Source organism: Podarcis gaigeae, assembly GCF_964106915.1.
Source record: "Podarcis gaigeae genome assembly, chromosome: 1".
Lineage (NCBI taxonomy): Eukaryota > Metazoa > Chordata > Lepidosauria > Squamata > Lacertidae > Podarcis > Podarcis gaigeae.
The window spans coordinates 113,719,971-113,735,274 of NC_139678.1; the positions used below are offsets into that span (position 1 = coordinate 113,719,971).

Below are 15,304 nucleotides of genomic sequence, written 5' to 3' on the forward strand. Positions count from 1 at the left end.
ACATTCTATTATACAGAGCGATAAACAATTGATGAGCATCAGAGTGTACTGACAGACTTCAATTTGACAATAACTGTAACATCCAATTGAAGGAAAGATACGTAATTAAATATAACATGTGGATATTGTACTGGACTTATGGTTAATTACTCAGAGCGAGCTGTTAAAGCTTTAGACGTTCTCCTCCAGTTTTCTTTTCCTGCTCCCCCCCCCCCCACGTGCAGATTTACAGAGGATGGTATTTGCATGTTAGAGTGCCTTTAGCAGTATTTTTTTTGTATTTATGAATACACTTGAATAAGCTCCTGACTTACAGATAATTAAGCACAACTGTCAACGTGCTTCTCAGGGCTTATGCAAACTACAGGCACCGACTTACTTAGAAGATTTTAAAGAAAGTTTTGCATTCAGTAAACAATGGGGGAGGAAAGTTGGATTGTATTTTTTGCACATTATCTGTCAGGATAAATTCCTCATAAAGTAGAAACACAGCCAGCCGGGTAGGGACATTAACAACAGTTTGTGATTATTCACTTTGTCAGCCACTTCTCATGCTATATAGTTTTCAAAATGCTAGTAATCTCAGTGCCTAAAAATAAGTGCAAACATGAGGCCTGAATGACAGCACAAACAACAAGGACCAAGATAAGTTGCACAAAAGACAAAAGGTGGGGTAGCAGCTTTGCCAGAGATGGCTCAGCTTTAAGCAAGTCCTTTTTAAGCCATGTTGACCAGGTACTCAACAGAGTACACAGCATGAGAGGAAGAATGAAGGGAGTTTATTTGACAGGTATGACCATTTATCTAGTGAGTGAGGTTTAAAAGAGCACTCACCAGGGCATATAAAAGTGCACTTAAGAGGAGCCCCGCAGGACTAGACCTAAGGTCCATCAAGTCCACTATTCTTCTCCCACAACCAATTTCCTATAACCCTGGAAGTAAAACAAAACTCAGCTAAATTGGCAAAGAAAAAGTGATTTATGTGCAATATAACATGGTGCCACCAGAGGGCGGTGTGGAGTCCAATTTTTCTCTACCTGTTTTTCCCCTGTTTAAATTTACAACGCATTTAACTGAAACGCTTCTTTGACGTGTCTCGACCCAGCCTTAGTGGTGATTGATTGAGATGAGATGCCAAATCAAGTAATATAATGCTCCAGCATACACAGAACCAAAACAGCAAGAGGTCTGTGGGGACTTGGCCTTCCCCTTGTTGCTGCTGTGGTGAAAGTTTTATTCTGTGAACCGCTCTTGAGATCTTGTGATGAAGGGTACATAAAGTTAATAAACGAATAAAACTCATGGAAGCATTAATATATTAGTATGTGTCAGAAATAATATCTCCAGGGCATACTCTCCAACATTTCTCCAATGAAACAGGGATGTCCTGTTCCATTATTATTATTATAATAATTATTATTATTTATATCACTTATATCCCACCCATCTAACTGGTTGCCCCAGCCACTCTGGGCAGATTCCAACATATATAAAAACATAATACAACATTAAACGTTAAAAATAGTTCCCTATACAGGGCTGCTTTCATACGTTTACTAAAGGTTGTATAACTGGTTATCTCCTTGGCTTGGGGGTTGCATAACTCTGTACCTTCCAGTATTACTCCGATGAAGATAGGGACATCCTAAGGAAAAGCAGAACATTCCGGGATCAAATCAGAAACCAGGACGGTTTCTATAAATCCAGGACTGTCCCTGGAAAATAGGGACACTTGGAAGGTCTGCCGGGGGATGGCTGTTTCCAGCAAATCACCTTGTGCTATTTAATCCCTTGGAATGTAAGATGTGGATGAGGCAGTGAAAGATTCTGAGGCCAGGTATGGAACATAGGCAAGTATTCAACAGCCCTTTGGGATTCTATGAATAAAGCAGGGATCGCTAACCCTTTTAGACTAATGGGCACATTTGGATTTTTGAGCAAGGGAGGGAAAGGGTACCCATTCTGAGCACTTCAGGACCAAGGGAGTGGCGGTGGTGAACTTTGTGGGCACCAGGAGAAGATCCGAAGGGCACCAGTGCACTCATGGGTGCCATGTCAGCAACTGCTGGCATAGAGTTATTGAGGCAAATATCACAGTGGAGACATCTGTCCGCCATCACTATCAGAATGGAATAATAAGTGATTTGTACGAAGGAGAATCTCTGCTTTGGCTTTGTGATGTGTGCAACTTTTAAAAAATGGTGCTGATGTATCTTTAAGGAACAACTTTTTTGTCCTGTGTAGCCTGTAGAATATGAGCTGTGTGTGTGCAGCTAGCAAAGAGCAGCAAGTCTGCTTGTTTTGTGTGCTCTTCCTGTTTCTTCTTAAACATTTGGCCTTTAGCCTTCAAATAAAGTCAGTTGATGCCATATAATATATTTGGTGTGTAGCCTGTATACTTAACAGGCTTGACAAGTCATGGTCAGGTAAGTTGCACGTACAGAGGGCACAATTTTTAATATTTTTCTGGAGAGCCAAAATGCTTGAGGCTATGATTGGGCTCTTCGTTTTATCTTCGTGCTTTGAAACAATCTGTTGGAAGGTGGAGGAAGACACCCGTTTGATGGAAATGTAAATTTGAAGAGCTTTTGTGGCTGGCAGTTTTGAGGAAGGTAGATCAGTTGACCGAAAACTCGAGGAGGTTTGGCATAATGAGAAACGGCAGTATATTACTTCCTTATTAAAACAAGAATTATAGAAAAACATAGGGAGAAGCATACAGTAAAGGATTACTAGATGAGACTGATGGGAGTTGAGGTTGTTTTGATGAGCTAAGTGGGAAAGATAATGAACTGGGTGGTTTGAACTGAAAAAGCAGATGGATTATGAAGCTGTCTCATTGCTTGTCAAACTAATATAATTGATTCATAGACTGAGGTTGTAAGGGACTATGGATTTGGTAGATAGTTCATCGGAGTGGGATAATTTATAGTAGTGCATTCTTTAGCCTTATGTAGTTATGGCAGTGCTGTGATAAATATAAATAATTGTAATAAAACCTATTTTTCATATGCCTGGTTTTAATAATTAGCAAAATCCTCAGTTGAATGTGCAATTAATTTGCATCATCTAAAAACCATGTGACACACATACATTGTAGAACATCGTGCAACATGTACTTCTTAAGGACCTTTTTATGAACTGAAACTTCTAGCCTTGGTTGCTGGGGCAAAGTTTCTCAGCTTTGCAGGCTCCAAACAGTTCTGATGATGTAAAAGTCCTTTTTGTTCTTTATGAGGACAAATTGCATTCATTCTTACCACCAAATGGTGATGTTTAGGTTCAAACAAAATTCACCAGTAAGGATTTGGGGGGAGGCATGTTTTAATGCCTACAGTGTGGATTAAAGTGTGGGGGGTTTTAAAATTAAATAAATCCTTTTTTATATAAATATTTTTCTCTCTGCAGGCAGCACGTGCCACACAACTACGCTCCCTACCCTTGTCCGCACGCCAACGCTCATGATGCAGCCCTCCCTGGATGTCAAACCATTTATGTCCTTCCCAGTGGATGGCAGTCCTGCTGTCGGACTTTTCCCAAATTTCAATACCGTGAGTAACCAATGTTGCAGTTCCCCACCCAACCACCCAACTGCCCTTCCTTTTTTGCTTTCTTTGCTCCCTACAGTGAAGCACATCACATGTTGCTCATTGCCGATGGAGTCATAAATCTTAGAAAAAGGTAGACTGGAGCTATGATCCCAGGAGCAGCAGAGACTGGTGAGGCCATGGTGGAGCACTGGTCCTCTCCTGGCTTTCCAATATGGTGGGTCTCTGGCGCTTACTGAGAGAGCAGACAGACAGGAAGCTTGGCATGGTGGTGTGGTGAAGTGGGACCGATCCGATGCTGCACCGTGCCAAACTCCTAACTCCCCGCTCCCACTTGGCAAGTCTCAGTTGCTCATTGTTTTGGAGCACCGGTGTGCCTCCTCACCAGCCACTATTGCCCAGAAATCTTTGTCCCAGTGCTTAATGAATCATTTGACCTTTGTGAATGCTTGCCACCTATACAGCTTGCTTCGTAAACTTTGGCTTGTGAGCACAGCTTCTTGTAGAAATATTGAGAGGTAGGATGAAAAATAAGCGTTATATTCACCCACCTGTTAATTTTGATACACCTAATCTCTCCTCTCTTTGCCCTGATCCCTGTCTGAAACTTTCTACAGACACCAGCGGATTATTTCCTTCCTGGGCAGCCATTAAAGAGATATTTAAACTCCCCCTCCCTTTTGCACTGAGCTTATGAGACTTGATCAGTGAAACAGCAGGCAATGTTTGCCTTCCCTTAGGATACAGCTTTGCTCACTGTGCTAGGGCAGCCTTCCTCTCCCTGATGCCCCGATGATGCTTCAGAGTCCCCCTCTCACCACTCCTGAATATTGGCCATAGTGGCTGGGGCCAATGGTCCAAGAAATCTGGAGGGTTAGGAAGAGGTTAGGAAGGCTGCGGTTGTGTCATATGGAGTCTGTGCACCTGGCTTTCTGCACCTGTGTTCTGTTTGTGGCACGTTGGTGATTTGGTGTGTGTAACTCGAGGTTGGGAGAAGCAATGAATTCACGGCTCTCCCTTAGAGAATGGAAATTGGTTTGGATGGTTTTTAAATTGCATGTAACTCTACAACTCTCTTTTTTTGTATCTAGGAAACTGGAGAAGTTATTGTAGTATACCTGCCTCTATATTATGTTCCTAATAACTGTTCAGTCAGTCCGGTTGCATAAGGCTTAGTGCTAAATCTTGCAAAACATTTCAGAGTTAGCAAGCAATATTTCCACATTAATGTTACTCGTTTTTGTTTTTGTTTTGTTTTGTTTTAATTTGAGAATATAGTAGAAAGAAAAAGATAAAGGCAAGCAAATAATAATAAATAATAGAACAGTATTGAGATTAACAATAAGAATATTCTCTTAGTTCTGATGTAAATGTGCAAAATTAGCATAAGCAGTTCAAAATCTCCAAATGAAATATATAATTACAAGCCATGTAATTTAAGATGGGCAGTGAGATCTTCATTGGGTGTTAGGTAGTTGATGTTTGTCTTTCCAGCCTTGCAGAGTAATCCTCTTAGCCACCATGGTCCATCTGTTAGTCCATACACACAGGAATATAACAGGAATATTTGTGAGGGTTCACAAATACAAAGGATCTCTCCAAAACAAAGTTAGTATGAACAGTTATTTTTATACTGTAAACCTAGGATCCTCAGATGAAGGATTGTATATAAAATAAATAAATAGATGATAGATAATTTATTACGGTCAAAGACCCGCTCACATAACACAATAAAAACAGTGTTCATAAAGATACAATATACAATCAGAGCAGATTGCAGCAATAGCTCATGCGTTAAAATTGAGATATATACATACACCCGTACAACTGAGATTTGGGCTACCCTAAAAATTGACCCTGAGGCACCCCAAAGGGCGACTTCAGCATTTCCCTAGTAAGCTATTTTATTCTAGAGGATGATCTGTGGCTACAAATCTGGGCGCAGAATCTGGCTACCAGTCAGGTCGTCTTGTGATCTTTGCCTAAGAGGAGAGAATTAAGTTTAGACTTGTTTGAAGGATCGGCGAACCTCTTCAGCAAAGGATCAATGGTGTCTCTGCGAATCTCAACATAAAAAGGACATCTAAAAAATATGTGTTTGGGGCTTTCCTATTTCCCCTAATGGGCAGGCGCAAAATCTCTGTGCGTACGGGACTCTTCTAAAGGAGCCTTCCAGAACGGGTGAGGGCAAGGCCAAGCTTCGAGCAAGAGTGAAAGCCCTTCTTGCGTTTCTGGATGCGAGGAATTAGAGATATGTTGCTGGAGCGGCTATATATCTCCCATTTTCAATCAATCAATCAATCAATCAATTCTAACCCGAGGGCCTCGGTTCAGCTCCAGCCTTTGTCCGAGCAAGTTGCTCGCTAGGAGCTCTTGCTGGTACAGCGGCAACCAACCTGCCTTGGCCCCTTGCTGTCTGAGCTCTTTGGGACCACAATGGGATTATTAAGCATTTAAATGCTTGAGCTGCCAGTGCAGTGTCATGAAACATATTTGCATCGTTACTGTTTTGGTTTTGCACAGGCCTCAGTGTGCATTAGTTCTCTTCACTCGACAAAACGTGCCATGCTTGTTTATCTATAGAGCTTCATTCAGGCTTCTGTTACTCAACCTGAAGTGCCTGCATTCTCCCATTCCTTCTGAACTGGTTCCCCCCCCCCCTCCTCCTTTGCCTTCTCTGCCACCTCATTCTCTTTGCTCACCACCAGTCTTCATTTTAAGTTCAGGAGTTTCCGCTTTCATCTCCTGCCTTTGTGCCTTTTCCTTTGCTGCACCTCATCTTTTGAATCCGCCCTCCCCACCCCACAGTGTGTGCATTGTTTCATCCATCTCCATGAAGTGTTGAAATATTACATTTGCTCAGGCCATCCTTCCCCCATAGGATTTGCTTCTTCTGCCCCTTGCATTTCCCGACCCCTTATTTATCATGTATTTCATCTTACGTTGACTGTTGGGAACCGTCTCTTTCCAATCTCTGTAAAGTACCTAGCCTGTGGGTTGAACCTTAATAATTTAATATTAGGATGCCAAACTGATGAAAAAGACTCTCCGCTTAATCACTGCATTAAGTTGTGGGTTGTGTATACAGTGTACAGCACTGGTTTTGAAGGATAGCACTTCCCTTCCCCCTTATAATTTAGTATATGGCATAACCCACCCACCCCAAAAAGGAGGTAGAAGGGTTTCTTAGCTAATATTTTTTTTTGGGGGGGGGGGGGGGAGATAAGCTTCAAAAAGTCCTATGTCACTCTTAACCTTCATTTTTATAATTCCTTTTCTTGATGCTCTCAAAATAGTTCCCAAATAGATTCCAACAGAATTTTCCTATAAGCTTATATTGCATACCATTTAAAACCAATATCTTGCATGTTTGCAAAGCCAGCATTGCCCTGTTGAGGTTATTCAGCAGGGACCCATTGTGTAAATAACAAGCTCATAGCATTGGAAAGAAGAGTGACTCGAGTCATTTTGTGGATCATGCCGTCCAGTGCGTACATACAGTTTGCTCATGCATAATAGTTACAAGATATGCAAAGCATTATATAATAATTGTAATTTCAAGGGTGGGGAGGAGCCTCTATTATCAGCACTGCCAGACACTGGGGGTTGAACCAACGCCAGCTGTTGCTTTTCATTCTTCCTCTTTCTGTCTCTCTCCCTCTCAGAAGTTTCCCCTATTACTTGTAAATAAATTCTGCTGACAGACTTTGTGTTTCAGTACAAAGTATTAGAGAAAGCTGATAGAATAGCATTTGCAATCTTGAAAACAAGAATAAGTAATACCTTTAAATATTAATGTATTCATTTCAAAGCAGCCGAATCTGAGAATCTGATAATAAGTATGTGGCACATATTTATTTAAATGTGGGTGACAGTCTGGGAGGTGTCGCTTTGCCTCTCTTTCCTACATCAAAACTATATATATATATTGCTGGATTTTGTCACACGTGGGCAGTGTCATGTTATAAGTGGCAGTGCTGTAAGCTGAAAAACTGGTCATGAGCCCTTGATAGTTACTTGATAGGAGTAGTCACAGTGCATGGCCCCAGGCAAAACTATGGGCAAAGAGAAGCTTTTGCTTATTAATTTGCAAAAATGTATATACTGCCAGCTTTAAGGAAAAATACATAATGGCAGTGAACAGCATAAGATCAGCAATAAAATTATATTAATGAAACAAGTACAAAATATATAACATTATAGAAACTAGTATTGCCATCAAACCTTGAACCTCCTTCATTGGAATCCTGGTGGTTCATAGTAGCTCAGTTTTGAGATGAGCATTACAGCACCCAAAGATCTTATTTGGCTTGGACTTTAACCTGAGATGGAGAAGAACTTAAGTCATCTCTTACCCATGCAGATAGATAGATAGATAGATAGATAGATAGATAGATAGATAGATAATTTATTATGGTCGGATACCAGCTTATAAAACACACTTGGGCGTACAATCCCAGAAGGAAAGCAAACATTTAAAACAATGTACAACAATAAATTTAAAATTTATAAATGGGATAAGTGTATAGACACTCGAAACTTTAAGATAAGCTAGCGCAGAGATGACCCAGAGTCACCCATGGAACCGAGTTTGGGGATTTTCTTAACGAACTAGTTTGGGTTGGGGGGTGGTCTGCACCTACAGATCTGTACACAGAATCTGGTGACCATCCAGGTCGTCTTATGATCTTTGCCTAACAGGAGAAGGTCAAATTTTTGCTTTTCCAGGAGATCAGCGAGCCTCACCAGCAGGGGATCAATGGTCTCACTACGTGCCTCTTCATAAAAGGGACATCTAAAGAATAAGTTCTCTGGGCTCCCTATATCCCCCAATTATCAGGACAAAGTCTCTGAGCATATGGGACTTTTTTAAAGGATCCTTCCAGGACCGGCGAGGGCAGAGCTGTACCCATGCACTTATTCACCTTTCCATCAGCAGTGATATAATGAAGGAAAGAGAGGGAGGTTTCTCTCTCCTTTGCCACGGTACTGTGGGTACAAGCTAGGCTTCAAGAGTACACCAAAACAAGAGGATGTGGGACTAAGAGAGATGTTTCAATTCCTCCACTGCTGTGTCAGCAAGCCAGGTAAGCAGCCGGGTGAGAGGAGCAGGACCAATAGTTGGGTGGGGAGGAGGAGGCTCAGAGACTTGCTGAGGAGGTGAGGTTGGAATGGCAAGACCCATCTCACACCAGATGACATCAACAGGTTTGACAGGGTCCAGTTTTGCTTGGAATAAGCCAAATTGTTTACTAAGTTTTGGGGTAAATAGATTGGTTTTGAAAACCAATTGTCAGCCTCGACTGGGGGAATTCCTTCCATCACTATCCAAAACCCCATCAAAAGAGCTTAGAATTCATTGTCAGGCAGCTCACTTGGTTTCTAGGAGTGCATGTTCAGGAAGCTGTCCCTTCAGTACCATTCCTGATTTATTTATTTACTTTAATATCTTCTTGGCATTTGAAATAGTTGCACTCTTCATGCTAAACCTGTTCTGCTTCAAGCATCAGTCCCCAGCAGTACTGAGGTTCAGGTTTGGGCAAACAGCGCGAGGCAAGGCTTAATTGGTGTGCTGGGCTCAGGTTGGAGACTCAATGAAAGAAGAGCTCAAATGTTGAGAAGTCATCCTCAAAAGGAGGTTTCGATAGGTGCTGCGGCTCTGAATAGTAGCCAACTCTGCCTTCTGTGCGCAAAGTCTCTTCATTTAATGGAGTCCAGCCTCCTTTCATAGTTTTTGGCTCACAGAGCTGGGGAAGGTTCCACGAGGGCTTTGAGCTGGAGTCACTAGGGCAGTGTGACCTCCTTAGGCACAGCAGACTCCTCTTATGCATGTGCTTCTGTTCCCTGGGAACAGATTCCACTCCTGATACTTGGCCTCATTCTTCAAAGGGGTGTGCATCTCCAACCTCGGGGCCATGACAGTCCTACTGATAAAGAATTCCTGAGCGAAATAAGTTCCAGCTACTTTGTATACCGTAGATGCCACAGGTACAATGCAGTCAGGCTAATTCCCTATTGAACTTTTTGCCTCTAAACTGTGTCAGAAGCAGCTCAAGAGAAGGAGAGACTGCCAACCACATAGTAGAACAGCCTCCTGTCGGAAAGGGGAAATACTTTTCATGGTACGCTCAGTGCTTACCCAAAACCCTCATGATTTAACAGACATGGGTTTTGCAAGTTACAGTGGTACCTCGGGTTAAAGACGCCTCAGGTTACAGACGCCTCAGGTTACAGACTCTGCTAACCCAGAAATAGTACCTTGGGTTAAGAACTTTGCTTCAGGATGAGAACAGAAATCGTGCAGCAGTGGCACAGCGGCAGCGGGAGGCCCCATTAGCTAAAGTGGTACCTCAGGTTAAGAACAGTTTCAGGTTAAGAACGGACCTCCAGAACGAATTAAGTTCTTCACCTGAGGTACCACTGTATATTTTCTTCTGGCTCTTCATCTACTTAGAATTCTGTATGGTGTCTTGTGTGAATATTGTGCACACATCACCAGTTATGTGTTTTTTTAAAATCAGTATTGCAACATGCTCCCCACCTCTAGAATGAGGATTTGGTACCAACAATAAGGACTTGCAGACATTTACAAGGGAAGCTTCTGAACAAGTACAAATTTTGAAGAGCAGAACTCAACAAAGTTGGATTTAATAGTATTACCTCTACTTATAAAATGAAATATATGAAACCATAAAGGTTTCTGAAAACGAGCTGTTAGCAGTTACCAGGCACCATGTTATATTGTGCAGCAAACAACCATCTTCCTACTTCCTCTGATCTACACTATTTATTTATAGCTTTATGGATTGAAAGCCCCTTGTCTTTAATCTCCTCTGTTTATGATTTAGGCCTGTTTTCTTTGTCTTCAAGGAGCTGTCTGTCATTGATCCTCCTCCAAAATTAACTTTTAACATATGGGGTTTTTTTAAAAAAAGATGTTGGTTAATGGATTTTGCTGGTGAAATGTTAATAATTGATTTTAGCAGAAGGATGTACTAATTCACATAGTGCTTTCGACAGGGCCAACTTTGTACTTTGGAGTCTTGATACCTTTATGCTTAATATTTTGTATCTTGATTTTTTACAGCCTTTTCCCCTCCAGCTATTTTATTTTGGGAGACATAGCAAAATTAGCAGTATAAGCTGTTAGGCCATGAAAAACAGGCACTTGCAGCTTTCTAGTTTAACAGTCTTCATCGTCGATCCGAGATTCCTGGTCTGCAATATGCTTTCATTCTGCTGAGTATAAAAACAGGATGAAGTTCCCCCTTCACACTTTATTGAAAAACCCATGTTAGATCCACCAAATGGGGGAACAGATCTGATTGCAGGTCTTCTGTTATCAGTATATGGGTCACTAATTCTGTGATTTCTTTAACTAATTTTGAAGCTCCAGCCAGGTCGCAAATTTTATCTTCGGTTCGCAGCAGAAGCAAAAAAGAGCTAGGCAAGGAGTGAGAAGGAAGCAGATCAGGACAGAGGCAGCCCTACTGTTAGGTCATTATAGACAACAAATTGCCAATTGTTTTATTTATTATTACGTTTCACCACCCACAAGAGTGACATTTGGATTTTCTGCCTTAGGCACCAAATTGTGTTGGCCCTTGTGTGTAAGGAAGGGAAGCTATACCCTCAGGCCACTGCAGATCCTATCCAATTCCATCTGTGATTTCTGACTTTTTATGTCTACTACCTGCATATTTTCTGAACTTTCTCTACAACTCAAATGGATATAAACTATAGGACTTAGCGAAAATGCCTTCCCAAATTGGTGGTCCCACTTGCAGGTGGTAAATTTGGGAGAAACACTTCAGAGATTGGGGGTGGGGGAGAGACAGTGAAATGATATGCCAGCTTTACAGGTGGGTACTTACTTGTTCTTACTTGGGATGCAGGTGGCGCTGTGGGTTAAACCACAGAGCCTAGGACTTGCTGATCAGAAGGTCGGCGGTTTGAATCCCCGCAACGGGGTGAGCTCCCGTTGCTCGGTCCCTGCTCTTGCCAACTTAGCAGTTCAAAAGCACGTCAAACTGCAAGTAGATAAATAGGTACCGCTCCGGCGGGAAGGTAAACGGCGTTTCCGTGTGCTGCTCTGGTTCGCCAGAAGCAGCTTAGTCCTGCTGGCCACATGACCTGGAAGCTGTATGCCTGCTCCCTCGGCTAATAAAGCGAGATGAGCGCCACAACCCCAGAGTCAGCCATGACTGGACCTAATGGTCGGGAGTCCCTTTACCTTTACTTACTTGGCAGAGCAATGGCCCTCCCCACCCCTTAAAAAATGGTTTGTAGTGGCAGCTGCTTCCCATTGACCACCCTCAGAATGATGCTATGTCATTCCATGGTCAATATGAGTGTTTGTGGGAGTCAGCTGGATAGCTTAGTTGGTTAGAGTGTAGTGCTGATAACACCAAGGTTGCAGGTTCGATCCTTGTATGGGGCAGCTGCATATTCCTGCTATCCTATCTTTAAAAAACATCTGAAGGCAGCCCTGTTTAGGGAAGTTTTTAATATTTAATGCTGTACTGTTTTAAACATTTGATTGGGAGCCGCCCAGAGTGGCTGGGGAAACTCAGCCAGATGGGTGGGGTATAAATAAATTATTATTATTATTATTATTATTATTATTATTATTATTATTATTGCAGGGAGTTGGACTAGGAGTTGGTCCCTTCAAACTCTATAGTTCTATGATTCTATCTCCTACCTGGTCCTCTTAAAGTAAGGACACCAGGAACTGAACCAGGGACCTTCTATATGCAAAGAATGGGCTGTACTGCTGATCTATGGCTCCTTCCATAGAAGAAGCTTCTTACATCTTCAGAGCAAAGGCATGATGGATGAAAGAAAGAAAGAAAGCTCATCCAGCATTAGGGAATCGGGTTGCACTGAGCATCAGAGTGGTATCACACTACATAGTGTATTTGCATAGGAATGGATAACACCTTGTGCTCTCTGTTATCCCATAGCTGTGAGGGAATGAGCTTTATGTTTACCTGGCAGCCTCACCATTTGCATTCTTTTGTTACTGCCCAAACTGGGTTTGTCACTTTCAGACAAAAGGGGATGAGCTTTAGACACAGCAGGAGAAAAGGATAGTGAGGTGGGGGTAGTTGCACATTCTAATTTCTTTTCTGAAAGACCACAGTTGAAGAATATAATTATTTGCTCACTTGGCAACTTATACACTGCAGGTACTCCTCTTATTCAGACAAATTTCTGCTAGTCTGCATCCATATTTCCTTGTTCTGCTCTGCTTGTGAGAGACAGAGCTGTGGCAGGCTAGTCTTTTTTTCCTATAAAGTGGGTTACAGGCGTGTTTATGGATAAACTATGGTGGGATAAAACTGAAAGATGGACAAAAGGCAGAGGGGATAGAAAAAACCTTAAATACTTCCAGTTGTTTCTCGAACTGAATCCATAGATATGGGGTGCTTCAGTGCTTTGTTTCCTCCAGGGGGTACTCAGGGGTATGCAGTACCGGCACCTCTTGTTGTTAAAAAGTGTGGCGCTTACTGTAACAACGTCATGGTGAGTACCAGCACCCATTTTTCAAGGAGAAAAAAGCACTAGGGTGCTGACACATGGTGTGGCAGCTTACCATGGATATCGTGCAGCTCATGCAAACAAGATTTTACATGATGTCATAAAATGCCATCTCGCCTCATACACACACACACAGTTTAATGCAAATTTACAATTTCTGGGTTGTTACTTTTAACTTGCTGGATTGTCTGCATTACTGGTAAATCCAGATTAAATGGCAAAATAATATGGGTCCACACTTTGTTGAGGATGATGTTGTGCAGGTGCCCAAGATATTTCAGCACCTGAGGTGAACCCCAAAATGGGCTTCCTCTCCGCCAGGGAAGAAGGGAGTCAGGGAGGAACTACATCAGGAACAAGGGACGAGGAAGAAAGATTGACATCAGGATATCCTGCCTCCTGAGGTGATCACCTTGCCTCATGGGTGGGTCAGCCCTGAAAATTTTACATGAATAGGGAGCACTGAGTCCCCAAATAGCCTTGTGAAAGTGCCCTCAGTGCTGTGAGGCCTGATGAGACTATCTTTCATTCCCAGATTTAAAGAGGTAAATTCCTAGGTTCTAAATAGCATATGCAGAAAATGCATTTATCTGCTCACTCGCTCTCGCTCTCTCTGTCTTAATTCCTTGTCTGATGCTGTGTGGAGATAATCAGAGCCACAGCAATTCATGGTATCGGATACCTGCAATGCAGGCATTAGTTTCCCTCCTAAATCATTGAATTCCTTTTTTGAAAAAAATGTGTTTGTGATGAAAGTTATAAGAAATCCCATATGGTTTTTTAAAAATAGAGGTTGTTGTGTTGAATTCTCCTGCTTTACTGTGCAGGTTGGAGGCAAATAGTTGGAAGATCCCAGTGGCTTAGAGCTAGTTTATCTGTCCTAGGGCCCTTTAAATTTCCAGAAAAGCAGCCAAGAAACATAAACAAGGGGTCTTGTTTCATAGATAGATTTTCGTCATCCCTCAGCCCCCAGGAATAGGTACATGATAGTATACACTCACCATACTAAAAAAAAAGTTGTTAATCTGTGCCCCATACAACTCCAAGAGCACACATGTTCAACCAGTTCTCAAACATATTTGATAAAGTACTTAAAATAAAGATTGGTTTTTATGTTTATTTTGTGATTTTACATAGGCCTAGTTCAGACACAATGTGTAACTATAGTTTAGTGCAGGGTTTCCCAAACTTGGGTCTCCAGTTGTTTTTTGGACTACAATTCCCATCATCCCTAGCTATCAGGACCAGTGGTCAGGGACCACAAACAGCTGGAGACCCAAGTTTGAGAAACACTGGTTTAGTGTTATGTGCCTGAGCAGCAGATTTATACACTTGCTCACTCATTCCTCCATTCTCCTCCTCCAGTGTGGCCATCAGGAGAATACTGAAATAATCTGCTCCCCATTTAAAACTAACTATAGTTTCTTGTTATGTCAGAAGTGAGAGAACCATGGTTAGTTTATACTGTTGTTTCAGGGCCAGCCCACCCATGAGGCACATACCTCAGGAGGCAAGACCCACAGGAGCAGCAATGTAGAGCTTTATTTCCACCCTGTTCCTGATGTAGAACTTCACTCACCCCTTCTTCCCAGGCAAGGAGGGGGGCACCATTTTGTGGTTCACCTCAGGTGCCAAAATGTATTGGGCCAGCCCTGTGTGGTTTGCTAACAATCCAGCATGGTTTGATCCTGACCTATTTGAACAAACCATGACTTATATTGACCATAGTGTGCACGAGTTCAGCTATAACTAGGAGCAACACTCCTCAGTAACAGCAATCCATTTTTCTTTGTGTAATGAAGAACTGAAGCTGCTGCTGTCTCTCAGTTATTAACCATTATTGTTTAGTGTTATGTTCACTAACAGCAGTGAACCTTGAGCTTGCATGCTCCCTCCTCCCCTCTCTTCCTCCAGCACAGCCTCAAGGAGGAGATCAGAAGTTTCCACTCTTAAGCTAAACAGTTTAATGGTTATTTAGGTGTGTTGTTTCCAGAACTCCTGGGCAGAATGTAGTGTGGTAGTCTTATAGCTAGTAAAAAGCTCCTGAAGTGAGTTATATCATCGTGATCTTCCATCAGCCACCAGCTGCTGTAGGAGCCTGAATCCTTTGAGCTGAGCTATTGAAACACCGATCTTAAATTATTTCAGGAAGTGAGTTCCTAAAATCACACACACACAGAGTCTTCTTTAAAAGTTTGCCAGCAATATCTTTT

At 42.1% G+C, this 15,304-nt stretch overlaps 1 protein-coding gene and 1 long non-coding RNA gene across 11 annotated transcripts in view; one reads left to right on the top strand and one right to left on the bottom strand.

The window, feature by feature from the left end:
* LOC310833647 overlaps window positions 1-15,304 on the bottom strand; it is a 233,022-nt gene that overhangs the window by 130,877 nt on the left and 86,841 nt on the right. The window lies entirely within an intron of this gene.
* Window positions 1-15,304, top strand: part of ZNF385B (zinc finger protein 385B) — a 183,178-nt gene that overhangs the window by 115,107 nt on the left and 52,767 nt on the right. For all 10 annotated transcript variants that reach the window (XM_083710183.1, XM_083710180.1, XM_083710178.1 and 7 more), the window contains one exon: window positions 3,409-3,551. In XM_083710183.1, coding sequence (XP_083566309.1) covers window positions 3,409-3,551 — 143 coding nt within the window. The remainder of the gene's footprint in view (window positions 1-3,408; window positions 3,552-15,304) is intronic.